This window comes from Gymnogyps californianus, chromosome 1 (genome assembly GCF_018139145.2).
Source record: "Gymnogyps californianus isolate 813 chromosome 1, ASM1813914v2, whole genome shotgun sequence".
NCBI lineage: Eukaryota > Metazoa > Chordata > Aves > Accipitriformes > Cathartidae > Gymnogyps > Gymnogyps californianus.
The window spans coordinates 22,047,792-22,075,484 of record NC_059471.1 but is presented as its reverse complement, the minus strand read 5'-3'; the positions used below and the strand labels follow the sequence as shown (position 1 = coordinate 22,075,484).

Here is a 27,693-nt window from a genome sequence, read left to right as displayed (position 1 = left end):
GTCACAGTCATGGTAACCATTTCCATGTTTGTCTCCTTTTGAGAGAGAGGTAATTTCTACAACAAACTTCTTCATGCATTCACACTTCTTTTCTGTAATGGCTTGCACTTGTATGATGATCAAAACAGCCCTGATCTTGTTCATCCAAAACCTGGCACCAAACTTCTATCACGTGTTCTTCCTACATTCCTGAACTTTCATACTCCAGGTGCCAATTAGGTACCCAACTACTCAAACCCCTCTGGGAAATTGCCTTTCCTCTCTTGCTGCAGCCCAGCTCCATACAGCCTGCCCTCCTTTGCTTCAGGCGTCAAGCTCGGCTTTCCTGGGAGGAAAAGGCACATCCCTGCCCTGCCAAAGGTAGAAGTGGAGCTGCACGGAGGAGAGAAACATTGATGAAAAGGTGACAGTCCCTGCCCAGTCAGCCAAGCACCACATGCACGAGCGTCCCTCAGCCTAAGCCACAAGTTTCGCCTCCTCTTGCCTCCCACTTCCACTGACTCCAAAGCAAATGTTGTTTTTCATGCAGTGGCCAGAGAGCAGTGAATCTTCAGAGACAGACAGAAAGACAGATGGCTCTCCTGGACTTTTTTGTTCCTGCTCTAATACATTCTGTGCCCTTTTCCCAGCCTTGTTTGAGACCTGCTGGGCTAGATATGCTCAGCGCTGGAGGACTTGGTCCACAGCCTGCTCTCTGGGGCATGGAGCCAGCCCAGTCACTGCAGCTAAGTCTCTTGCATCCAGATACAGTGAACAATGAGGAGCTGGTACGGCTGGGGAGTTCTGGAGTTCATACAGGTATGTGCATGTAAACATAAAGGTCAAAATTGAGGGTCATTCCTAAGTTACTTATATACAAGCCAGTGTTTCATTAACAGAAGTGCTTCTGCAGTGATTTTGGTTAATTATGAAGCAATGCAGAAATGTATAAATACAAACAAGGACAGGTCACTACTAGTCACAATCATCCAAACAACTATAAAGCCTTGCAGCACATTTTGAAACAAAATAACCAAACTCAAACATTCCTAAATTTCTGTAGCTTAGCATATCACAAATATGGGGGAGCAGTGAAAAAAATGTGCTTGTTTTTTCTCCACATTAAAAAAACCCCTTTACTCCACTTCCTCAAGATTTGTTGTTGTTGTTTTGTACATCAGCCTTTAGAATGTCTCAACATTTCAGCTGTTCGGTAACTTTTTTTCGTCTAATTTTATTTTAGTAACTAAATCTCAATACCAAGTATCAGAACTTCCAAGACATTTAACTGGGAGAAAGTATCTTCGATTCAGCTTAGCTGAAGGAAAATTGGCACACTAGTTCTTAGGCAAATACTACTGAATTATTCCCAACTGCAAGGAACACCATTTTCAAAAGAAACTAGTTTTACTTTGGTTTGTGCTGTCTGTCTAAACTACATGCAGAGGAAAAAACAACTCACGATTTGTACTGCGCGATTCTTACATGAACACATACATCAAAATTTCCATCTCATTGCAAATTGCCTCTGTTGTGCCCTTTGATCCGAGTTGTCTTAATATCTTTTAAGGTTAGTATTACAATACTTGTTCCATTGAGAGCAATGCTCGAAATATATGTCAGATTTAACTCGAGGCACACACATACCTTTTTTCCAGGGAAGTCAGGGTTGCATGGTATTTTGGATTCTTTACAATGTTACTTTAAATTTTCCTTTTTTTAAAGTATTCCAAACAGATGTTAAGCTTACAAATATTAAATTAACAGAGGAAAAGGGTATATATCTTAAAACAAATTTACTTTGCCTCCAACATGTTTATATTTCAAAGCTGTATCTTGTAATTAGGAATAAACAGCCTTCCTCCCAAATATATGAAATTTCAGCAGATGAGTTGAGTAAAAAGCTCTTCCCACTGAAACATAGGAATTAAATTTCAATTATAGACAGTGGCATTACTCTCACTTCATGTATTCATGGATTCCATGCAATGTAATTAAAACTCTAAACTGTCCTATTCAGCCAATAAGTTTGTCATTTTTCAAAGGGAATCCACCTGCATAACCAATTACATTTTCCTGCACCCTACTTTAGCTGCATTTATTTAACATTTCTAGCTACTGAGAGCTGAATGCAGATTTTTATCTTCTTAAGAGGTCACAGATTAACTGTGTAGTATGCTTACCCAACATTTTCCATTCTTTTCCTTTAGTACTGAAAATGTTTCCAACAAACATAGAGTAAGAGGCTATACTGTTTTTAAGCCGATACGTCTTCCCTGACCTTGTCCCTTTTCTGCAACTAAAACGCTAAGCCTGGTACCTACCAACAATTCACCTTACCCAGAGGTCATGCTCAGCGTAGTCAAACAGAAGCCACACTTTCCTGTCAGCATGAGAAAGAAACACCTTTTGCAGAGAAATGACATTTGGGTGTTTGAGCTCCCGCAGCAACTGCAAAATAAAGAAAGTCCACAACAGTTATATCCACACATCCAGAGCTGTGAAAGGGCTGGAAAGATGAATACTTTAACAATCTTTGCTACATACTCTAAAATACAAACAATAAAAGTTGAAATTTGCAAGTCACAGAAAACAGCACATATTTTTTTAATGAAAGAACCAGTCATTAGTTTGAAACCAAAGCTGAAAGCAGGTCATAACCCCTTAGGGCATTCACTTCCTATTCATTTCCTAAAAGTTGAAGTCTATGTAAACCTCACTATTATCCAGGATCAAGAAAACTCCGCAAACAGCCAGCTGTGGCATCTGCCCTTTCCCGTAGGCTTTAATCTTTGACAGAGCCATTTGGGGTATCCAATTTTCTCCTGACTCCCAATTATCTGAAAACCCTGCATTTTGGTTGCAGTCATTTAAGGCTGAATGGGATGACTCATTTAGAGCCTGTCAATGCAGCCAGCTAAACGAAGATGTGGTTTGTAAGACGGAGTCAGGTGATCTACAAGGTCACCACCACCTACACAAGAAGGTCCAACTCCCTCCCACAACATACCTTACACCAGTTACAGCACTCACAGAAGCCATCCACGAAAGAGCTCCCAGTTCAAGAGAAAACTAACCCAGACACACAAAGGTGATAATTTTCTGCCGAGTTCCTGAGCTGAAATGACTCACGGCACTAACAGCAGACCCAGCACTAGCGAAGGGACACAGCTAGGAGCAAGAACTTCTTTCAGCAGCAGTAAGCCATTAAAGCAGCTCAGCAGCTTTTGAAACTATAGCTTTAATCACCACCAGAAGGAAAACATAGCCGAAATATAGCACAAAAAATGAATGTAGACAGCATCAGTCTATTTGAGCTCTACTGGTCATATTACAATTATACTGTACTCATACAATTGCTAAGAAAGAAACAAAAACTTTATCTAAGCAAACTATTGTCAAGCATGGCTACCCAAGACTAGACGAATTCTTGCCAGCTCAGTCTGCTAGAAATTATGACATTTTTAATAAAAGGAATGTCTAGGTTTTTTTTTTTTTAAAAGCCAAGGGCAATTTGAACTACTATTTGAATATAGAATAGAAAATTAACATTTTTTCTGAGATTGAATCTATTTTCAATAAAATATAATTTTCCTGCTACGTAATAGAGGAAACAAGAAAATTAATTCCTTTCTACTGATAACTTTATCACATGCGGTAACATTTTAGCTGCTACTGAGCTAGTTAAATGGGAGTGGACATCTGCATATGTTTGTTTCCTTCCTATTTCATTTGAGAGACTCCCATCCCTACTCACTGACCAGAGTCTTCAGTGTGGCATTTCTTGAGCAAGAGGACCTATACCCCACAGAGCTTTTATCTCAAGTACGAGATCAAACAGCGAGACAGAGATTTGAGGAGACAATGCAACATTACAAATCAATGCAGAAGGTAGTAGTTCCAGCATGTTAAACCTCTTAAGATTTGTAAAAGCATTACATAAAGGAATTTTAAGGCAGGATCTGCAAGAAGTGTGGAGTTCCATAAATGCCTACAGTTCCTACAAAGCTTAAGATCAGCATGGGGAAAACCAAGAAACACTTATTTGCAATTTTTTATCAATTACAGGTGGGGACCACCTGTGGTAGGTTGACACCAGCCAGCAGCTAAGCCCCACACAGCCACTTGCTCACCCCCCTCAGTCAGATGGGAGAGGAAGAGCAAAAAAAGCAAGAAAATTTGTGGGTGAGGATAAGACAGTTTAATAAGTGAAGGAAAGAGGAATTAAAAAAAAAAAACCAACCACTACAGAAGCAACGCAAAGGCAATCACTCACCACTTCCCACAAGCAGACCGATGCTTAGCCAGTCTCTGAGCAAAGGCTACCTCCCCAAAGGGAGGAAGGGCAGAGTGGGAAAAAGAGAAGCCTGGATGCTGTGCAACCATCACTCATCCATAGCCAAAACACTGGCAGGTTATCAACACTGCTTTAGTCACAAATCCAAAACACTGCACCATACAGGCTGCTATGGAGATTAACTGCATCCCAGCCAGACCCAGTACAGCAAAGACTATCAGTGGGCATCAGCCTCTTAATAGCGAGTGAGGTTATAGGGTTTAAGGATACATTGTACCAGTCCTTATAGTGAACGACTTTTTGTTGAATCAGTATAAATTTACAGCTTAAATTTATGCTGAATTTTGATGAACTAACTGTACCTAGAAGATTGCATGACAGTTCAGCAACTATGCGTCCATACCATAATTTTACCAGATTTCCTGTGGCCTGATGACACACCTGTACCAGACACAACAGACTATTCCTCAATGAAAGAGGCAGATACTAGTCAGAGCTCTAGAAAATAATGTAATTTTCCCCTTCACCCCTTCCCGTCCCATTTTAAGTCTGTCCTACTCCTTATTCCCCAGGTAGCAGCTATCACCCACTTTAAAAACCCAACCTCTTCACATCAAATGTGATTCACCTCAGAGGACACACAGAGAACCTGTCCTGGTTTCGGCTGGGATAGAGTTAATTTTCTTCTTAGTAGCTGGTACAGTGCTGTGTTTTGGATTTAGTGTGAGAATACTGTTGATAACACTCTGATGTTTTAGTTGTTGTTAAGTAGTGCTTATCCTAAGTTAAGGATTTTTCAGTTTCCCATGCTCTGCCAGCAAGCAGGTGTGCAAGAAGCTGGGAGGGAGCACAGCCAGGACAGCTGACCTGAACTAGCCAAAGGGGTATTCCATACCACAGAACATCATGCCCAGCATATAAACGGGGGGGGGGGGAGCTAGCCAGGAGGGGCAGATCACTGCTCTGGCATCGGTCAGCAGGTGGTGAGCAATTACATTGTGCATCACTTTTCTTGGGTTTTATTTCTCTTTTTTTTGTTATATTCCTTTTCATTACAATTATTATTATATTTTGTTAGTAGTAGTATTATATTTTATTTTACTTGAGTTAAACTGCTCTTATCTCAACCCACAAGTTTTACTTTTTTTTCCCAATCCTCCTCCCCATCCCACTGGGAGGGGGGAGGGGGAAGTGGCTACATGGTGCTTAGTTGCTGGCTAGGGTCAAATCGCAACAGAACCCATCACCAAAGCTGGTCCAGAACATGACAAAGATGAGAAACTTTGAGTAATGCAGCAGAAGGATTCCCTGTCTGTATAGTGAGGCAACATAGACGTAATTCTCCTTTGTTTGTGCTAGGGGTAGTCAATCCTGTGGACTTTGAGATTCACAGCATTCCTCTTGGTCTGCTAGATGACAGGCTGCTGCTCTTCCCTGTTTTCAAAACCAGCCAGTAGCAAGGTACAAATAACTGAGCATGCATTTCCTACAAGCACACACAATACAGACATGACCAGCCACACAGGTATCAACAGAGGCAGAAGAACAGCATCTTCTTTGCAGGCACCCACATAAGCACCAACAGTACCTATGTAAAGCTTGACCACCACAACTGGCCTGGATCCCATTTCTCCACTCTGGCTAATCAGGCTTAAAGTTCACATACATGGACATGTATTCACAGATCCCTCTGACTCCGGTGCAGACCTTATGTCTGTTCAGAATCCAAACCCAGACACTGTGCCCTTTCATCCACGTTCCAGCTCTGACGTCGGGTCTCTCCAGATTTCCATCTCCTCCTGCTTGCTGGTTCGGCATGCTTGAAGTTCACTAGGAGGTCACACACACAAGCTACCAGGGAGAACTGTGTGAGTGTTCATCTCCTGACCTACGTCTCTCCCGTATCCAGCTTCTGCAGACCTGTGGTATTCCCAGCATCTGGCCCCTGCAGACCTCATGCTGTTCTCACCACCCAGTCCAGCCTGAAGTTTGCTAGCAGGTCACAGATGCACACACAGAACAGAGAGCACACTCACACAGAGAATAGTTTGGAACAAACAGGACAGACTATGGTCACCACATAGAGAGCTTGGCCAGACAAGCACACTGCCCAGTAGCCTGCTTACATGAAACCTGCCCCCTTATTTCCTCTCCATTTGCCATGCTTCTTCCTCCCCAGTCCACCTTGATCACTCCCTTTCCTGCCTTTTATCCTTCCTCTAAGCATCCCACAGAAGTTTTAGAGTCTCAGCAGTCCTCTCAATTACCCAATAAAACCTCTATCCTCCTATAAGATCCATAGCAATCTGCTTTCCTTCTCATCAGTTACAAAGTCCTGGTTGACTCTCCTCAAGGACATAGCTGAGAGGTTCCTTGTGGCACATCACCAGTGTTTTAAGAGTTCTGGCCTTTGTTACTGTCACTGATAGCAGCTGTTATTGTTTGTGCAACTCTGTGCTCAGTTTATCATTCTTGCCTTTGCCTTTTATGCTGAATAGCAGTTAGCTACATATTCTTTCAGTCTGCTTAAAAAAGCCTGATGGGTTTGGTCAAAGCTAGACAGCTACAAGCACCCCAGTGAATAGGATGGCTAATATACATCAGCAAAACCATCAGAATAAGGAAATGATTGCTGCAGTGGTGACAGAAGATCCCTGAATCACTGTCCTGGAAAGGCTGAAACACTCCAGGGCAGTGATAATGCAGAACGACAAATGCAAACGTTGTCTCAAGGGCAGAAAGAGCTCATGCAGATGATAACACATCACATGGGCTGTAAACAGCATTTCCAGCAACCTCACTCTCCGTGAACCAGGACTCTCTAGCCTATATGCCACATGCCTTTCCTACCAGATGACTTGACTCGTGTCCAGCAGCTGACAGAGTTCACTGAAGACAAAGTAGACTACAAGAAACAGTTTGCTTATCAGTATGATGCCTGCTAATGATAAAGGCCATTTTTTGGCCTAGTGGCTCTGATATCTAATTGCTTCTGTCTATCCTAGTTCAGTTCTATAGAACACAAACAGAAAGTAGACAAAAACTATGCATTTGGCTCTCAGTACATTACCTTCCTTTTCATTTGCATATCACATGATGATTCAAATCCCCTTCTACAACCAGAAAGGTTTCCCTTAAATTAGTTGGTCTGGGTGCCCCTTATAAAGAAGGAAGACTCAACTGACCTTCAAAGACACAGAAATCAGCAAATGATGAAGATGCTGATACCTGGTTTGACCTGAGTGTTATAACCTCATGTTGTCCCCAGCTGGTCTTGCCCTTACTTTCATATTGTTCAAGACACAGGAAGGGAAACAGCATCCCTATGTGCAAGTCCTGGGCTCACGCTAAGGTTCCTCCATCTCCCTCTTCAAATGCAGAAATGCTTATTCCACAGCCATGGGGCAGCTGAGGGACAGTAAATGAAAGTGTCCTAACAATGCATAAAATTGTTAAATTGCTTCACGAACAAGGACAAAGTGAGGTAAGACAGGACGTTATGAAATAATCAACAGTAGCATTAAGGCAGCCTGGCAAGCTGTCGCACAACTAAGGCAAATCTTTTCTTGCACAGGGACACTAACAATAATTACCTTTCACATCAAATACGAGCTGAACTCAGCCCAAGTCTTTATGAACATGATCTCCTTCCTCCAGTGATATTCCCACATTTCCCATACAGCTGTCCACCACTACAGACACTTCTCATGAGCCAAGACACTGCACTCTTTGTGTGAGGATTTCTACCTTTATGCAAATGTCACTTCACCCCCACTCTTGATACCTGCTACTATATTTGGTCCACAGGGAATATAACCTGCTTAGTGTTGCAATACTACCATGCTTACTTCTATAATGGAGCACAGACTCATTTGCTAGAGCAACTGGCCAGGTGACCTGGCCCAGGAGGAGTTTCTCTGATGTCCTGTCTCAGGACATTAACTATTTCAGAAAAGGCAACTCCTTGCTCTCACTGCCTTCCTATGAGTGCTACGCAACACATTTCTCCCAAAGCTTAGGACAGTTAGAAAGCTGGCTAGGCACAAAGCTGTTGGCAGTATCAAGCAAAACATTAACTTAAGCAAAAATCACTATTGTGTCATCTTCCTAGTTCGATGGCTTAAATTCAAAATCTAATCATCATCTCATGCTTCAAAAAGGCTCACATCAGTTTCACCAAGTGATCCAGCAACAAACAAATCATAAATTAATAGTCACACCATGGCCTTAAGATGGAAAATGGGCAAATGGGGTCTTGGAACAGAAAGCAGATTGCAGCTGATGCAGAAAGGCGGTTTTCAGACCAGAAGACAACTGACAAAGATTTAGTCATCCTGTAACAGAAAAAATAACAGTGGAACTACTGCTACAACAGTGAGTATAAGCAGTAGTGAGACATTACTTGAAACGCTATGCGCAATTCTGGCCAATTCAGGGAAGATTAATTTCAACTGCAACAGGGCAAGGAAAGCCCAAGCCTACACTCAGGGGAAGGGAGAGCCTACTGCACAACGGGAAACCAGCAAGCCAAGCCAAAATCCTTATAGCCTGCCAAAACAAAGGCAGAGAAAGAAACAGTCTCTCTCTTTAAAATTAAAGTGAGAGAGAAGACTCTTCTAACTGACAATATTATCATAAGCACAAATGGGTATGAACTAGTCATCATTAATTTTGGCTTAAAGGCTGAATAATGTTTATAGAGTCATTACTAGAATGAGACTCAGGAACTGCCTTCAGAGATGTTTCTTTTCCTTACAAGTTTAACTTGTATTTTGCTAAATATTTGAAGGTGCGCTTTGCTTGTCTGCAAGAGCAGGAGAAGAATATGACGACTCTAGAGGTGTCATGCAACTCTATATTTATAAAATAAATTAAAAAAAAATTCAAATCACTATTCTCAGTTTCCTATCAAACACTGGAGCTCTACTCAAGTACTTTAAACTTGTTATTTAAACTAAACCCCAAATTTTATTACACAAGTTCTTAAATCCCAAGTTGGCTTAGCTGCTATCCATGTAGATTCAAGAGCTGTTTGTTTCAATGTAAATACGACTTTACAGTTTTATAGTCTCAGAAGTCAGATATTCCACGGTACTAAAAAAAGAACAAAATACCTCCTAAAAGTACATGCTGTTTTCCTTTCAAAAGCGCTCAAATGAAAGCTTACAAAAGCAATGTAACCGAAAAAGTTATAATACTGCTCACTCTAAGAATTTATTATGAAGCTGATAATATATTTTTGAAGCTCCAGTTCTTCAGACATACAGCCGTGTGAAATTGTTGCTTTATTTTATTCTTTTGGTTTTATTTTTAAAGTCCTAAATGTTGCAAAAAAGAAGCCTGACAACACAAAATGTCAAGAGAAAAAATGCACAGTTCTGTTTTTAACTTCTGTGGTTTCCAAAATACATGAGTCTTATGTGATCACACATACAAGGCAATATTTATTAGCACCTCTTACGTCCAAACACATTCAAAGTATCAGAAGAGATGTTATTAAAGGTTCTCTGAAAGTAAGGAGGTGGATGAAGAATCCAGATGAGACAGACACTGGATGTCAAGCTTGGTCAAATTCTGCTGTTCACAGAAAACATTATGATTCCTAAGGATTCCAATTTCTAACACTTAATCAGTATCTTTGTCCCATTTTCACAGAACTAAAAATAATACTACCCTCCCTTTATAAAAAAATCTCTCAAGAATACCATTCGTAGCCCTGTAACATAGCTCAATAAAGTACTCTTTATTAGTCACAACTTAAATTTTCCTTACCATACTACTATTAAATTAAAGCATTTGAGAGTCATTAGACTTGCCAAAGAGGGTCAAATCAAACATTTGTCTTCCTCAATACCTTGTCGCCTTTCACCACATGGAAAGATCGCTAAGAAACCATTACCTGTCTTCTGATACGAGGATTGTACTCATCTAAACGATTTCCGTTTGGTCTTGTGGGAAACTGCTTTCACTGTTAGCGTGGAAGGGACATGACAGCCCCCATAACCTGAGGAACCTAGACCCAAATATCGTTCCTTATCACATAGCCGGTACGGGATCTCTTCCAGCAAGCTCACTGGGACATTCATTTGTTCCTTACCAGGGGAAGATATTGAAGAGGGTGAATCCTGGAGTCACCCAGTTTCAGCTTCTGCTAATGGGGTCCCTCCAGCTGCTGCATGCTGCCTCAGAGTCCCTGGTCACCCTCAGACTGGCTCCGAAAGAGCCCTTACACCCTTCTTCCATCCCCTCCACTGGCAGAGGGGAAAGAGGCCTGATAATCATGTCATTACATGTTCTTGTCACCCAGGACATGGAAGCCCCAGTGTGAGGAGGACCACTTCACTTCTACAGCAGCCGCCTCTGCCAAGGTCAACTCGGCCAAGACCACTAGTCAACAGTAGCTCCCTTCTCACCTGCCCAGGGGCACAGGCCTGCTGCTCTAGCTCTGCCTCTACATCTCTGCCACCTTCCAGCCCAGAAGCTGAAAGCCAGGGTGACGGACCAGTTGCAGAGGTGAGCAGGACTGCTGCAGAGGCTTTCCCTTTCAGGTAAGAGCAGCAGTCATCAACCAGCTGTGTCTCTGCTTATTCTCACACTGCCCAGGTACCATGTGCCTGCTCCCTGCAAACCCAGCCAAGTTCCTACAGAAGGAGAGCTGTACTGGGCCCTGAGCCTACTGCCTGGGAGACAAAAATCAATACACCCCTTTCTTTTGTTAACATTCAGACATGTGAACATTAGGGTACAAGTCTGCATTATACCCAAACCACTTCTGCAGGTTCCTACCACCTCCCATGAGTTACATTAAGCAATGGTGCGACCAAAGGATGGTTCAACTCAGCTTGCTCACACAACAGAAAATGAACAAAACTGTTCATTTTCCCTTCAGTGAAGATGAACTTCCTCATCCTACAGCCACACTATCACTAGATCCAACACAGAGGACATCACCTTTTGTGACGACAGCCTGCATTTGTTATAATAGGAAATGACAAAATCCTAGGAATGTCCAAACGCCTCCAAGGCAGACCTAAAGAGTGGAAATGATCAGAGAAACCAGCTACTTATTGTTCTGTAGTTTTCTGTCCCAGCGCCAGCAGACTCAAGGCTGTGCTAACTTGTACAAGCTGGCTATGGTGCTTGAAGGACGCCACACAGACAGGAGACAGCCAGAGTACAGCATCGTCCACCCCAGCTCTGCTTTGTCCCATTCAGCATTTCCATCACTGAGAGTGTCTGCCACCATATCTAGCACTTCCTCTTCAGAGCTAAGTCAAAAACTAATGCAACATACAAAAATACTATATGGTGTTTTTACAAACAAGCAAGCTTTTCATGGATATTTCTGTCAACCAAACCAGGCACCAAAAAAACCAAAGCTACATGGAAGTCCTGCAAAAAGTAAGAAAAACAAAACAAACCAAAAAAACCCCACACAAGCAACTTCTTACTAGCCAAAGGAAGCATAGGCAAGTGAAGTACTTGCAAACCTGCTAAAACTGAATGAAAAATGGTAAACAAGAAAAATGTCAGAAAGTCACTTGATTACTTTAAAACCTAAGACTCCGGTATAGGAAACTGCCCAACCCAAAATCCTGAAGCTCTGTTTGAAGCCTGGTTAACTACTCCACCTTCCTACAGCCTTGAAGAATTCTCCTGCTTTGTGAACTGTGAAATAGCATTTGCTGCACTATTCCAGGTGGATAGGCTTTAATGACTTTCTTCTTTGTGATTAAATCAGAAGACAAGGAATCGAGTGTTTGGGCTTGTATGTTTTGTATATTTTTATACAAATCTTCTCACCACTCTATCCCTCTGCTCTCCCATCTAATACAAATCCATCTCTTGGTATGATGAGCGTGCAGTTTTTAGTGCCTGCTTAAATCCTCAGAAGTGAAAGTGCAGATCACAAAAAAGATACCTGGAAAACCCAGGCAGTACACACGCCTGCAGAGAACAAGAGATGAGCAGCCAAACGTTCAGGTAAGGTTCTGGAAGAGGCAGGATTCACAAATGCTTACCATGGTGGATGAAGGGGGAAAGAGAAGGAAGAATATAACACTACAACTATCTTGATATTAAAGATACTGAGTCAATTAGCATCATTAGCACAATAATTGTTAATTCTACCAGTTAAACAAATGGTTTACATAAAACTATTGAAAAAAACCCTCTTATTTCAACAGAGTAAGAGACTAGCTAGGTTCTTGAACATTAGGTCTAAGCTCTCATGCTGCAGGAAGTACTGAAACATAGGAAGTCTTTCATATACATATACAGGTTGAGCTCATGCCATAACTGAGTCAGCCATTTCAACTCAGGTCTCTGACCTAATTCAAGTCTTTCTCTGCAACTGATGTATTTCAATAATTATTTTATTTTTCTGAAGATCTGACACTGTTCTTCAGCTTAGGTATCTGTATCAAATGGACATCTTAGAAGAGTAGGCTATTGGCATTTTTAAACATGTAAGTTACTCAGTAGTCCAAAACTGAAGTTAGTCATCATAAACAAGGCAAAAGCCATTGCAGAGTTGTAAAAACAAGGGAGAGTTTCACTGGGATTTATATCAAGCTGCACTGTTCCCAGATAGTCAGAGTAAAATATACAAGCTTCAGCTCTCCAGAGAAACTTAAACGGATATACCTCACATGCAAACCAAGTCATCCTAGTTCCTCTTAACACCACCATGCTCGTAAAATGCATTAATTGGGGTAGTCCAGAACACATTGTAACAAAGTCTGGCATTCAGCTTTGACTTTTTAAGTATGACAACAAATAATTTTATTAATTAGATGTACAGATGACATTTTAGGGTACAACACTGCTGATTAACTCAGTAGCATTTTCATACATATGTTACACGTACTCACATAATCAATATAAACAGTATGGCTATTATCCTCAATCTGATCCATCTCCGTATGAGGTTCCTTTTTTTCCTTTTACAATATTAATTGATAGAAAGGGGGAAAAAAATTCTATTTAACAGAACTGAAATGAACAACACTTTTTGGTGAAAAAATTCTCCTGTTAACTCCAAACAGCAACATCAAAAGAACGGTAAGGAAAAGAGATTCAAACCCTGGAAGTCCATGGTGAATTATTAATTCAGCTGCAGGAAAATTCAACCACAGTATCAGCATTTGCAAGCCTGGAAGCAAAGTCAACAACAGCTCAGGAAATGCTGCTTCAGGTTACTCTTTCTACCCCTACACCTGCTCTTGGGCTCCACTCCCCTCTTTGCTCTTGACGCTTGCTTTCTTGGCATCTTTGGTGTCATCTTTGGGAAGGTTCCCCTCCTTCCTCCACTAACGCTGTCCCACGTGGGTCCTGCATTGTACTGCTGTTCTCTTCAAAGGGCGCATGCTGCAGCAGCTCAGAGCAAGGAGAAAGCCTCCCTCCTTCTTGCTCCTCTTCCATCACTACTGGTGACCCTGCTGCCCAAGAGGAATGACTACACAACACTCCTTAAGCCATGCAATGAGGTCAAATCCTTCCCATCTGTCAGCCAAGTTAGTGATTCTCTTTTAATAGACAGAAATTGAGTTAGGAGAGAGCAGAGACACCTCCCTAACACCAGCCAAGCTTCTCCTGCCAAATTCAAGCAGAACCACCTTTTCAAAACTCTTTAGGTAAATCACTGCAAAAAGACTAACAAAAAGTTTTCCCAAATCCCTCTGAAATTGTAGCTGACACTTCCCAAAAGCATTCAGCCTGAAGGAGTCACAGCATTTGGAAAATTTCTGCCAAAATGGTTGAAATAAGCAAAATTTAAGACCTTGTTTTCAGCTCCTTTAGTTCAGAGTGGATGTCTACAACAGCAGGGAGGCTCAGCTTTCATCAATGGACAGGAAGAGTCTCTGCTCGAGAATATTCTTTGTGCTTCATTTTTTTCACCTCACTCAGTTCAAGGACTAACGTGTTTGAAATCACAAAACCAACTGGAAGTTGACAAAGTAGGAAAGCCTGGTACTCGCTTCAGTCAATAAAAATGAAATTAGGGTAGGTACAGTTTTACACTCTTGAGGAATATGGACTGAAAATAAACTATTCGCTTCCCCCACACGCACCTAAGTTACATGCATTTCCTTTTAGTAAGCAATTTCAGTTGTAACAGTTCAAGAAAAACAAACCCAAACAGCAGTACAACATAAGAACATACAACAGTTAAACTTCAGAATTCCAGTTTTACCAGTATTTCTTTGCAAAAAAACCGTAACTAGACCACATTATTCATCAGTTTCTAACAACACGGAATATACAAATATAAACCTGAATAACTTAAGAAAATGTTTGAATAATATTCATGGGTGTACTACAGCCTCCGAGGCAACAACAATGCCATTTTAGTTTGAAGTCTTCACTTAAAAAGAAGCTAACATGTTTTAATCATTATGAGCCAATAAGAACTAATCTCTTTAGGAAAATAACTGAAGTACTAATGCAAAAGTCAGATCAAATATGTAATTTAAGCCACTGACTCTAATAATGTTTTTAAACTGCTGCATTTAAAGTTAATCTGCCCCAAGGCAGGCAGTAAACTGTAACTTAAAAACACTGTCATTTTTAGACAGCAAATATAACAGGTGTGCAAAATCTTCCATGACATTTGTACTTATTTTATATCTCTATGATAAAAATATAGCACCCATAGTAGAATAACATGATTCAGCAAACAAAACCCAGCATGCACTCAAATCAATACTTTTAACGTCTGTTTGCTAGTAGAAAGAACTAATGTTACTTACTGCTATTTCTCTGCATGCAGACATAGAAATTCCAGTACCTTCTATTTGCTTTAAAGCGTAATCTTTATCATCTTTCCTGTGAAAGAAGAAAAGAAGTTTTTTTAATAATTGCACTATGAATTCAAAGTGAGCTCTTCACCACCATTCAGAGGAGAGTTTCTAATTAATACAAATTCCGCATCTTATTTTCTTTTGATTCTTTACTAGTTTAATGTCTGGTTACCTAGCTAAACTGTAAGCTAACCACAGCACCTTGATAAAGCTAAAATAGAAATTTGCTCTCACTACATAAATTGAGGGATTTTTAAAAAACTTTTTTTTTTAAATGCAATGATCACCATTTCTTCCATTCCTTCCTTCTCTTATTAAGAAGAAAACACAGCAAATATTTAGTGCATACTAGAAATAAGTCTAGCTAGGGCTACATCTCCCATAAATGTATTACTCTGGGACATAGTAAGTCTCCCTCATACCTTAATGCATTCTTGAGTAGCCCAGAAGCAACATCACAGTAACATCTTATCTTTTCTTTCCTGTAGGTCACAAGTGCCTAAAATTTTGTTCCTACCAAACTAACAAAACTACCAAGATTAAGAAAAAAACCACAAAGTATCTATGCAATCTGAAGAATCCAGAGAAATGTTTGTTCAGCTTTAAACATGTATAACACAAAAAAACCCACCACCACCACTCCCTTGTACTTTGACCAGAATGTACCTTACAGTCATTCATTTAAAATGCAAGCCTATTAGTAACTCCAGCTACCAAAAGCAAAATGAAGAAGAGATACACTGCAGCAAAAGACGACATTGAACTCTTGCCCATCCTCAGCCTCACAGAGCTCAAACTTTTAAGAGATGGAGTGCTTGTCCTTCCCACTTGTGGGCTGGCATCCACAGCACTCCTGGGGGCATGGCACTTAACAACAATACTGCCTTCAGTATTTGGAGCACTCATATAGCCCCATATCTCGAGGTTACATAAGAACCCTTATTAATTTTTAATGAATCCAGCTTTCACAGCTGTGAGAGCCACCCTGAAAAACAAAAAAAAGCAACTCAAACATCCTAAAGGCAAATAAAACAAAACTGTAGTTAAGCATTTATAACATACACACTTGTTTCCTCCAGCTCTCACTAAATATTTGCAAAGCTTTGAATTGCTGTATTCCTACCTGAAACACACACTTTCCCCCATTCATCACTACCTATTTAATCCCTCAAATTATCAGGTCCTGTCCAAGAGATTTTTCATGGGGTTCAAAGACAACCCACTGTTAGCAATAACCTTTCAAAATCGAGAAGAAAGAAAAAGTGGGAAATTAATGGACAAAATCTGAACACAGTTAATGAGGAGGAAGAACGAAACAGCGAGTGGGCGAGAGCAGATTTCAGTAAGAGGGCAATTACATGGATTCAGCAAGATAAAAGAGGAGAAAGATACAGGATCTGACACAAACAGGAAAAAAAAAAAAAGAGCAGGGAGGACAACGACAGAAGGCATTAAAAAGCTTCCATATAATAAAACCCTGAAACTTTCCAGCCTGGAAGAGAAAGAGCCAATGCTGAGCACACACTCGTACATGGCCAAAACAAGGTGTGAGTAGGGAACAATTCCCTATTTCTCACCTTAGAAGAAAACAACTTGCATGAAGCCCAAAAACAAGAAACCATTATGGTATTAAGCACATAATTAAACTGTGCAACTCACGATGACAGAATATTATAGTGATCAAAAGTATAAATGGATTTCAGATCAAATGACACAGATTTATGGTGGATAGGGGAGTTATGGACCACTCCATGAGCAGCTACCAAACATAACTCCAATCTGCTTTCTAGCACAGAGATTTCCTATGCTGCTGATAGAAAAAGATACAGTGAAATTTTCTCAGCTAAAAATCATTTTACCCTCTACCTGCCTTAGCTAGCAACGGCTCATGGCTGTTACTGGATACAAATATGAAGCAAAATGGATTGGACTAGAGGTTATTCTCATTGCCCTATGTGCTCACCTACTTAGTTTGAGGTGTTTGGAGAGATCCCTATTTCATGAGAAGTGCTACCGCACAACTGCTACTGTTACAAGTTGGAGCAATGGGTCATACGAATATGGAGCAAAATGGGTCAGACTAAAGGTTATTCTCATTGCCCTGTTGCTTATCTGCTTAGATTTCAAGGTATTTGAAGGAGAACTCAGTATAACAAGGAGCACTACCATACAACTGGTATTATTACAAGCATTTCTGGTAGCACTGTCTACAATGAAGCCTGCCTTACATTTAAGATTGTACAACTATTTTTAATTGGTCAAATTTTTGCCAAATCAAGTCTGGACTAAAATTTTCCATCCAGATGGCAGACTTTCTCTGGTAATTTTTAGAAAAAATACTTCAGCTGTTTCCTAGAACAAAACTGGAAGAACACACTTTCAGTTGTGTATGTTAACGCTCTTACAATCATCACTTTATTGCTGAAATTTGACAGGGTGGTTTAAGAACATACCATTTGGTTTCCTCAAAACAATGGATGAAATAATAGGTCTCTGAAAATTAATCTTCTCACATTAAATGGCAGTTAAAGAGTTGAGATCCAGCGATCCCATGTCCAACCTTGCTCTGCCCTTACAGCAACCCAGGGCTGTGGGGAATTAGCCAGTTGCTCATTTGCTCTGCCCAGGTGCTGCATGCAGGAACCAAGAATGAGTGGCCTCTGCCCTGTCCTCAACCTACCCAAGCAGTTTAGAGGAAATAAGCATGGTAAAAAGAAGGAAAAGAAATTGCAATTTAGGGATAAAGCACATTTTTATCACCACACTACACTCTCCTCCAGAACCTGAAAAAATAACCAAAGACATCCAAGACTTAAATTCTCTGAATTGTGCACACAGAGTTCAGATACAGAGTAATAAACCAATTCCTAACCCTCTCTAACATCTGTTCTACACTGGGGCTGGTAACATGCCATGGTTACCCATTACATCATTAGTACCAGCTTCTCCATTAACACAAGTAGGAATATCCTACTTCTATCTCTGAGCCAAGCGAGATTTTCTTTATAAAACTTAGTGTAATTCCTTGGGAGCCAAGGGACCTGGGGGAATAGTTTTTAAAGGGAGCGATAAGAGTTTACAAAAGTGTTATGAAGCCAAAAGAAAGGCCAGAGTGACCAAGCTTATTTTAGACAACTTCCAAAAATATTTTGCCGACAGTCTGTTTAGAATCATAACACAGCCCAAATGGCTTCCCCATGGTTTTGGATATGGGCAATTTCCTTCTCTGAAGATAAAGAGATGTTCAATGACAAGACAGAAAAAAGCAAACAATAAGAAAGAAAAAAAAAGGGAAAAAACCTGTTTATAAACATCTTCCAAGTAAGTAACTGTAAGTAACAAAATTGGCCACTTAACAGCTTGCATTTTAAGGGCACAGTAAGACTCAAAGCATAATTCAACTAAATTTCTTCCTTCTAACGGAGAGATCCTGTTGGGAAAACCTGTTCACTTTCTCTGCTGCCTGGGAATGAGACATTAAGTAACTTCAGCAGCTCCTCCGCCTACCAGCAGGCTTAGAAAAGCTGGTCAATCTGCAAACTTGTTTTCATACCAATATATTCATACTTTCCTGCACTTAAGTAGGCTGGCATCTTCAACACAGTAATACGCCCCACTAGTAACATGCAGTTGTGAGAGCCGTAAGAATAAAACTCATTTTGTACACGGCTGCCAGAAATAGCAGTGTTTATTGTAGTCACACGCAAACTGCATAACCCTGTGTAAAAATGTCATTTCCTCAGAGGGACAACATTAACATCAGAGGCACAAACTTGAAAAAAATGGGTAGCTGCAACACTTCCCATGGAGTTTAATGACAAGAACAAAATAAATATACCTGCAAAATCACCATAAGAGCATAACTATCTAGTTTTGTTCTTACAGCCTGAATAAACTAAAACCAAAAATGCCATCTTTAAGAGAATTAGGCTATTATTATAATGCTGCTTCCAAATATTTTTTTTTTTTAAAGTTCTACTGAATCTGGAAGTACAACGGCACCATAAGAAACATTCCGTCTATCGGGGGGAAAAAAAAAAATCAAAAGGACTAGGAACAGATGCCTGCTGAGCATGAGCACATTGCAAGGCTTTAGTATTAAAACGCCTAGTATTTCTACCCTTCATTTAGAAGGATACTTTAAGCATAAATATGTTCAGCAAGTGGGAGAAAATATCCTACACATGGAGAAAAAGGAGGCTTACTACACAAAAGGCAGCTTAAAAAAATCAGTTCTACTGTTATTTCATCTCACATATATTTTGTAGAAATTTATTGGCACAACACTGTAATATATCTTTTATTCAGATCACTAGATCAGTTTAAAATTCAATTAAGTAATAAAAATAGCGGAATAAAGTACCAAAGCCTTAAAATCAGTGGTAATAATTCTAAATTTACATTATAGTTAAAAAAAGATCTCAAATTCAAAATTAACTTGTCACAATTTAGGAATAGTTTTGTCTTTATAAACAAGGAAATGTAAAACTTTACTGCAGTTAAACATCTAAGGGAAATAGGCTCTACAGTCTTACAACTACCACAGGGAACTGTAAATGCAGCATCTCTTCTACAGAAAACTCTAAGGAATCTGTTAATTGTTTATGGTTCTTATTCCCTAAAGAATACGAAAATCCTGATAATTAAAAGATAAGCCTACCAATAAAAGACATAGGGGTTTTTTAATTCTACCCTTGAGAATTCCATTAACATCAGTAGTAGTCAAAGTAACTCATCCTGAGTAAGAACAACTGTCGCACTATTGCTGGAGCGATTCAGCCTCAGCAGTACTAACTCAAAATTCTCTGAATGCATTAAATATGGCATTTTGATTTTACCAGCCAAAATGGATTTGTGCTGTAGAGCATCTTGGCTTTGAACAACTCACACAGATGAACACTGAGTAACTCTAAGCCCTAAATGGTACAAACAGTAGCACATCTTCACTATTAAGAGTGAAACATGGACAGGAGCTTTCATACATGCTAGGGTACCAGGCAAGGCAAAAAATACTAAATCTTTATTACCTACCAAAATGTCAGGCAAGGAAAGAGATGAATCAGAGGTTTTATTATAGTTTACTTATAAGTATCAGAATAGTGTTCAACAGCAAAGATTTAAACTACAAATGAAGAGAAAGATAACATGGAGTTAAACTGTGGCATTCCAGTTATTTTTCTTTGTCCCTCCTCCCCTATGTGTTTTACTGAAATTTAACATGATAAATATATGGACACACTCAACATGTAGATTTGAGATGGAAGGAAGAACTTCGCAAAACACACAGCTGTAGGTTAGAATATGAAAATAAAACACTTATGACAGCAAACTGTAACATTTAGGAGACGGCATTTTCACTTTGTGGCATCATCCCCTGCCTCCTCCCCCAAGTCACAGCAGTGTTATTTTTTGCTTCTGTTTTTAAATCAGATTTTTAAATAAATGAAAATCACCCTAGTCACACATGACATCCAGAGAAGTCTATTGGAAGAATTAGTAATTCAGTTATTTGGAAGCATATGAATACACAAATGCAATTTCTGAAGCTGGAAGATTTTTTACATTTATACTAAATGCCAATGCTGTGTAAACAGCAAACACTTAAATACACACCAAAACAACACATCGCTTTCTAGAAAGCGCAGTGAGATGAGGGCAGACTGGTACTCATTCAAATGATGACTTGAAAGAACAGAATTACCTCTGTTTCCTCTTCCAACACCACATTCATGGCACCAAATAGTCTTGCCAGAATAAGATATTTATACCAGGAATTCTATTTATTTTTGCATTTTGTACCTATTAAACTACCAATCCAGAAAATGGGTGTGGTGGAGAACAAAGTGACAAAGGACACAAAAAAGGCTGAGGTTCTCAATGCCTTCTTGGCATTGGTTTTCACATCACAGTCCACTCGCACAACTACCATGTTCCCAAGGCTAGTGGCACAGACCTGGTGAAAGAAAGTAGAGGAAAACCAAATTAGGGACAACTTCAACAAACTGGACACACACACAAGTCCGTATGACCAGGTGGGCTGCAATCAAGGGTGCTTAACGGAGCTGGCAAATGTCATTGCAAAGCCACGCTATCATCTGCAAAAGGTCAGGGTGATCATGGCAGATTCCTGACGATTAGAAAAGGGCAAATATCAGGACCCTCTTCGAGAAGGCCAAAAAGGTTCAATGATATTATAGGCCAATCAGCTTAACCTCAGTCCTTGAAAAGGTTATGCAGCAAACCCTCCTGGGAAGCTATTTTCAGGCCCATGAAGGAAAAGAAATGACTGGGAACAGCTGGCAAGGATTTTCCAAGGACGAGTTGTGCCTTATCAACCTGACTGTCCTGTAAAATGAGAGGACCAGCTCTATGGACAATGGAAAAGCACTGAATGTTACCTTGGCCTTAGCAAAGCTTGTGACACGATCTCATAGTATACATACAGACAAATTAGAGAGCTTGGACAGCTGAACTACAGAACAGATGAAAAATCGATTGGACTGCCAGACTTAATTGGTTGTAATCAATGGTATAAATCCAACAGGCTGCCAGTTACTAGTGCATCCCTCAGGAGCAGATACTGGGGCTGATACAACATCTTCATTAACAAATGGACAAGAGGATGGAAGGCATCCTCAGCAAATCCACAGATGATGCTAAACTGGGGACAATGGTTGATGCACCGAGGAACTGAGCCACCATTTGGACAGACCTCAACAGACAGGAAAAACGGGCAGACAAGAACCTCAAAAAGTTCAAAGACAAGTGCAAAGACCTTTCTCTAGTTTGGAATAATCCCACGCAACTAGACACACTACCAAGTGGGTCAACAGCAGCTTTACAGAGCAAGACTTGGGGGTCCTGGTGGACAAGTTGAACATGACACAGCAATGTACCCCTGTGGCAAAGGCAGCCAGCCAAATCCTGGGGTATATTAACAACAGTGTACCCAGCAGTTGGAAAGAGGTGATTATTCCCCTATATTCAGCACTATGAAACTACATCTGGGAGCTCCATATTCAGTTTTAGGCTTTCCAGTACAAGACAGACACTGACATACTGAGCAAGGCCAGCAGCACAGCAGGAGTCTGAAGTACATGACACATAAGCAGAGGCTGAGCGCGCCAGGTTTGTTCAGCCTTCAGAGAAGGCTAAGGGGGGATCCTATCATTGTCTAGATTCCACAAGCTTCCAATGTGCTTTGCGTTTACACACAGAAAACCACGGAGAGCTAACAAACCCTTTCATCCCTAAAGGAAGTTGACTTACGCCCCCAAAGACCATTGCACCCTGACAAGATCAGTGTATTCTAGAAGTAGACGCTAGAGCACTGTACTGGTTTTGGCTGGGATGGAGCTAGTTTTCCTCACAGTAGCTCCTATGGGGCCATGTTTCCGATTTGTGACCAAAAATCACACTGATAACACACCCATGTTTTAGTTATAGCTGAGCAGTGCTTACACAGTGTCAAAGTCTTTTCTGCTCCTCAGACCGCCCCACCAGCGAGTAGGCTGGGGGTGCACAAGAAGTTGGGAGGGGACACAGCTGGGACAGCTGACCCCAACTGACCAAGGGATATCCCATACCATACAATGTCATCCTTAGCAATAAAAGCTGTGGGGAGAAGAAGGAGGAAAGGTGGGCATTTGGAGTTATGGTGTTTGTCTTTCCAATAACCATTATGTGTGATGGAGCCCTGCTTTCCGGGAGATGGCTGAACATCTGCCTGCCGATGGGAAGTACTGAATTAATTCCTTATTCTGCTTTGCTTGTGTGCGCAGCCTTTGCTTTACCTAGTAAACTATCTTTATCTCAACCCACGAGTTTTCTCACTTTTACACTACTGATTCTCTCTCCCATCCCGCTGCAGGGAGTGAGCGGCTGTGTGGGGCTAAGCTGCCTACCAGGGTTAAACCTCAACAAGCACATCCAAGATACATAACCTTTATAACTGAAGAATGCACAAAGTATTAAGTTTACTCAGGTTTATACTCACAGTCCAACTGGCTGAGACTGAAAAAAGTTTCAAATTGCAAAACATTTAAATGTATGAAACCCAGTGGTTATCATTGCATACACTTAAATGTACAAAGTTGGGCAGGTATACCTGTGCAGAATGAGATATAACAGTTCTGTGAGGATAGAGGATAACAGCCAAATAGCAAAGATGATGTGCATCAGCAGAAAATAAATTGTGTAGGAAAAAAATTGGTACTAACAGCTTGGTACAAAGGCTGAGAAATTGCATTATAAGCACCTGACTTCCCAGAAAGCACATTTTAGGTCAGAACTTTTGTCAAACTAGTCCACACAGTAAGTCCAATCACTGACCCTGTACCTTCAGGTAAACCTAAAATAAAGAGCAAAATCTTGTAAGTCGTTCTCTAAAAAAAAAAAATCTGAGCTAACTGATGCAATGATAACCACTTCATCTTTTTGTAATTCCATTTTTAGAAAATCTCCTGGGTTTCATACATTTAAATGTTTTACAATTATGTTGATAAAAAGAACTGAAAACTAACAGTGAAGTTTTGCACAATAGCTTGCTTTGAGTCAATGGTTTGCTGCTGAACCGCATCTTCATCCCCACACACGTTCCTGTCCTTTGCGCTAGAGCCCAGGCACTCATTTTCAGATGGAGATGAGCTTATTCAGAGAGTGGAAAAGTATTTCCAATTTTTTTGTTTGGTACGCTTTCTGCCACATTAGTGAGTTGAAGTGGCCTGCTGAATGCTCAGATGAGCACTGGAGTTATGTAAAGGCAGAGAGCAGACATAGCAGAAGCACAGTGGTTTCTGTCCACATTCAAGATGAAGTTAGTTTGTCTTCTAGCTAGTACTTTCTTTCTACAACAGCTTGATGCAGTACATTCACCTTTGCCAGAAAGCTGCAGGCAAGTGCTACATCAACTGCAGAAATAATTCTATTCACTGGAAAAACTCACCATAGCTGAAGAAGGAGACTTTTTCAAAATACAGAAACAATATAAACTAGAATTATGTCCTTCACTTATAGCTGTTTGAGGGTCACTTTAAAAGTTATTTTACTTTTACTGATGCTCTATGCATTATAGATATATAATTTCCAAAATGAGATTATTCTAAAAATATTTAATTTTCCAAGGGCCACTTGTGGGTTTTGTGAGCAAACAAAAAACACATTTCAGTTATATTGGCTAAAACAAGTTGGATGAAGCAAGACCAGAAGATAAATACTAGCTCAAATTAGTGCTTCTTCATTTGACTGAACTTAAAAACATTTTGAAAAATGGGGTAGTCCTATAACATGCATTAAACCTACAGAAAATAGGTTAACATTATCTTCTCTATTATAAACTGCCTGCTACACAACCAAAGCATGACTATTTTTAAAAGTTCAGATTTATTCAAGCCCAGAGTATTTAAATGTATTTACAACCAGCTTAAAGTTTATCCCATCATAGATTCTAGCTAGCTTGTTCCTTTCACAGAAGAAATCTGCCCAAAATCAGATAAAAACCCAGACTCTGTCATGAAAGCCTCTTATGTATTAATAAATGAGAAAGGATCATGAATAATGCAACCCAGTCAGAAAAGCTGGGAGTCCGAGCTATTTTGTCAAGGATTTCAGCTAAAAAGAATAGTTCACAACTATTCTTCTCTCCTCTACAAAGTTACCTGCAAAGACTTTCCAGGAAGAGATGAAGAGAATAAAGAACAGTTGGTACTAGTTAATCTGCAGATGAGCATAAACACAGTTCATAAAGCAGTGTGACTTCTTACATATTTGTGCTTGCCACTAGAAGCAGCATCTCGCACCCGTTCTAATGCGGCTGCCAGCATCAGTACGTGCTTTACAGTTTCACACACTTGTGACAGTGCTCACTCCCAAAGGGGAAAATTTCAGACTGTTCCCATATTTCTACAGTAATAAGTGTTATCTACTACTTCTCTAACTTCAAACATGAGATATGCAAGAAAAACATGAGTCAAAAAATGCATGGAAGCATGTTTAAAAAAAAAAAAATGTAGTGAGCAACTGTGTAGAATCAGCTAGAGCTCTATCAGGAGCCTGCAAACAACAGGGCACCCCTGCCGTACCAGACCTCTGCACCCACCAGGAGCAGAGCTGCGCTGGCGCACAGGTTTCCGAATGACTCAAGGCAGTGGCTGGGAAGGGGGATCAGCCAGCACACTCCCCTGCCAACACCACCAACTATCTTGGGAGTCAGTGCTGGTCTAGACCCACACGATAGCAGCGCAACCCCTGAGGAGCCACTGTCTTCTCCAACATGTACATTTCCAAGGGCATGTTCTCATTTTTGTAGGTGTTGCTGATGTGCAGGGGCTCTCAAATGATAGTGGTATGTAACGATTATCAGAAGGACCAGCTACATCTTGCCTGGTTTCACAGAGAGAATGTGACATACTAAAATAGAATAAAATTAGTGTAAGGCAAAAAAAACCACTCGCATCACATCCTTTATCTCCTTAGGTTCCTTTTCCTTTGTGTTTAAACAGTGCAAGAATAACTACAAGTGAACAATACAGCAGAAATCCAGAACCCCAAATTTTAATTTCACCTTAAGATAGTAGTTCTGGATACCAGATGAAGCAGAAACGTGTCAGTAGGAAAGCACCACTACATGCTCGCCCTAGTCTTGCTTCACTTCCTAAAGATCTGCTAGAGTTAACTGTCAAAGACAGCTGGATAGACCTTTCATGTCATCCAGTGCAACCATTCCCACTAATCAATACAGGCCTTAATTTTATAAAGACGCGCCATAGATTACAGCTACATTGATCCAAGTTTCAATCAATACACTGTATGATCACGCTAAGTTTTGGTGAGCCTTAGGAAGTGTTTGCATAGTCATATCGTGAAATTTAAATAAATTGCAAAATTCAGAGAAGTTGACAGAAACTTCATATTTAATTTTAATTACCCTGCTGTTCTCTCCTTTCCCTCTTTTTCTTCCAGAGAGGTAACAAAAATATATTACTATCTTAATGCTAGGCACCAATTATCTTCAAGTTTGTCAATAATTTCTAGCTGAGTTAAAATTTAATTTAAAGGACTAATAGAAAGATCATATTTAAATGTAAATACTAAACAACCTAGCAGAGACTTATCTCTAAGGTAACATTTCAACAATTTGCATGGTTAGGGTTTTTTTTCCTTTTAAAGATATGTACATGATGCACAAAAAAGAAACAGGAAAAAGACCGCATATTCAGAAGCAGGAAAAAAAAGCCAGTTTGTGCTGTTTCTTGTTGCTATTAGCCCCCCTCCTCAGAAACATACATTTTGTCCTGAAAGAAAAGTAATGCTTCAGTGTGACTAAGTCTTGCTAACACTTTAGTATGCAATTTTTAGATACGGTGTGCTTTAAGACAAAAAAACCCTTTACAAAAGCATAGAAGAGTACAAGGAATACAGTTTGTGCCTGAAGCACGTTTCATGGACTCGGATCTAAATTTACAAGATGTCATGTGAAAATAAAAAGCCATATTACTCACCAAAATGCTAACACAAAGAAATTATCACAGGGGAAGACACACTAACAGAACTGAATTTATTAAGGGTCTAACTCAGGCATTCACACTTTTTCCATCCCCAAAACACTTACAGGACATGGCAAGATTGCTGTACCAGAACAGCATCATTATTCTTATCAGATAGCAAGGCTTATGCTGAGAATATTTTCTACTTCAAAACAAATCCTTCAGTAATCAGACCTTTTCGTGGGTAAAGAAAAGGTCATTTCCACAGCTGGAGGAAAAACCATCAACAGCAACCCAATAAACACTAGGGCTTCTGAGACAGCTGATACTACGTGGTGAATGGCAATTACTGATTCACTTTATTCCTTTTGTTCTTTGATTTCTTTTAAATTAACACCTTTTGCCACAACATGTAGTTTGGCAAGCAGTTCAAAGTAAATTCAATGATACATGTGGTTCTTCTGAACTAAGAATTTGCTGCTGTCAAAAGAAAAGCCTTTCCTTGACATCTCTGCCTTGCTGCTCCTAGCCAGAAAATCCCTCCCCTTATGCCAGCTCTGATCTGTGCCACACTCCTCCATGACATGATTCACCTCCTCCATTTGGCAAAAAGTTATCCACTTCTTTCCTGGGTTAATAAATTCTGTTAGTCTACAGTGGGGTATGATGAGTACCAAAACCAGCACTAAAATATGTGGTAAGAGCAAAAGAGAATGAAGGAACGGGTAGAGGAGAGAGAGATGGAGGAGAAAAAGCAAGATGCCACTCACTTCACTCCCTGCTTTCTGGTGGTGGTAAAATCACAGGGAGTGCAGCTGGCCATAATTAAAAAAAAAAATTAAAAACAAGCCAACTCCCCCACCTAGCCCTGCAATTAACTCCAGCACAAAAGTTCCACAGAAGGAAGAATCCCTGGGATTTGACTAAGTATCTTCTCCTCTCTTCTCCCACAAAATTGTAATTTGACAGCCAGCCTAAAAACTAAGTTTTAAAACTACACAATTATGAAGATCGTTCCTATGAGGAGACTAGTTGATGGGCAGCAACATCCCGCTCCAGACTCAACACTCCATGCTGCTTTATTAAAGGACATGGCAGTCTTACCAGTACTTTTACATAAAGCAATACAAGA

The 27,693-nt window shown here is 40.2% G+C and overlaps 1 protein-coding gene across 5 annotated transcripts in view; it reads right to left on the bottom strand.

The window, feature by feature from the left end:
• CDK8 (cyclin dependent kinase 8) overlaps positions 1-27,693 on the bottom strand; it is an 86,029-nt gene that overhangs the window by 43,689 nt on the left and 14,647 nt on the right. For all 5 annotated transcript variants that reach the window (XM_050911062.1, XM_050911068.1, XM_050911073.1 and 2 more), the window contains exons 2-3: positions 15,028-15,103; positions 2,320-2,430 (exon numbers count right to left, since the gene is read on the bottom strand). In XM_050911062.1, the coding sequence (XP_050767019.1) occupies positions 2,320-2,430; positions 15,028-15,103 (187 nt within the window). The remainder of the gene's footprint in view (positions 1-2,319; positions 2,431-15,027; positions 15,104-27,693) is intronic.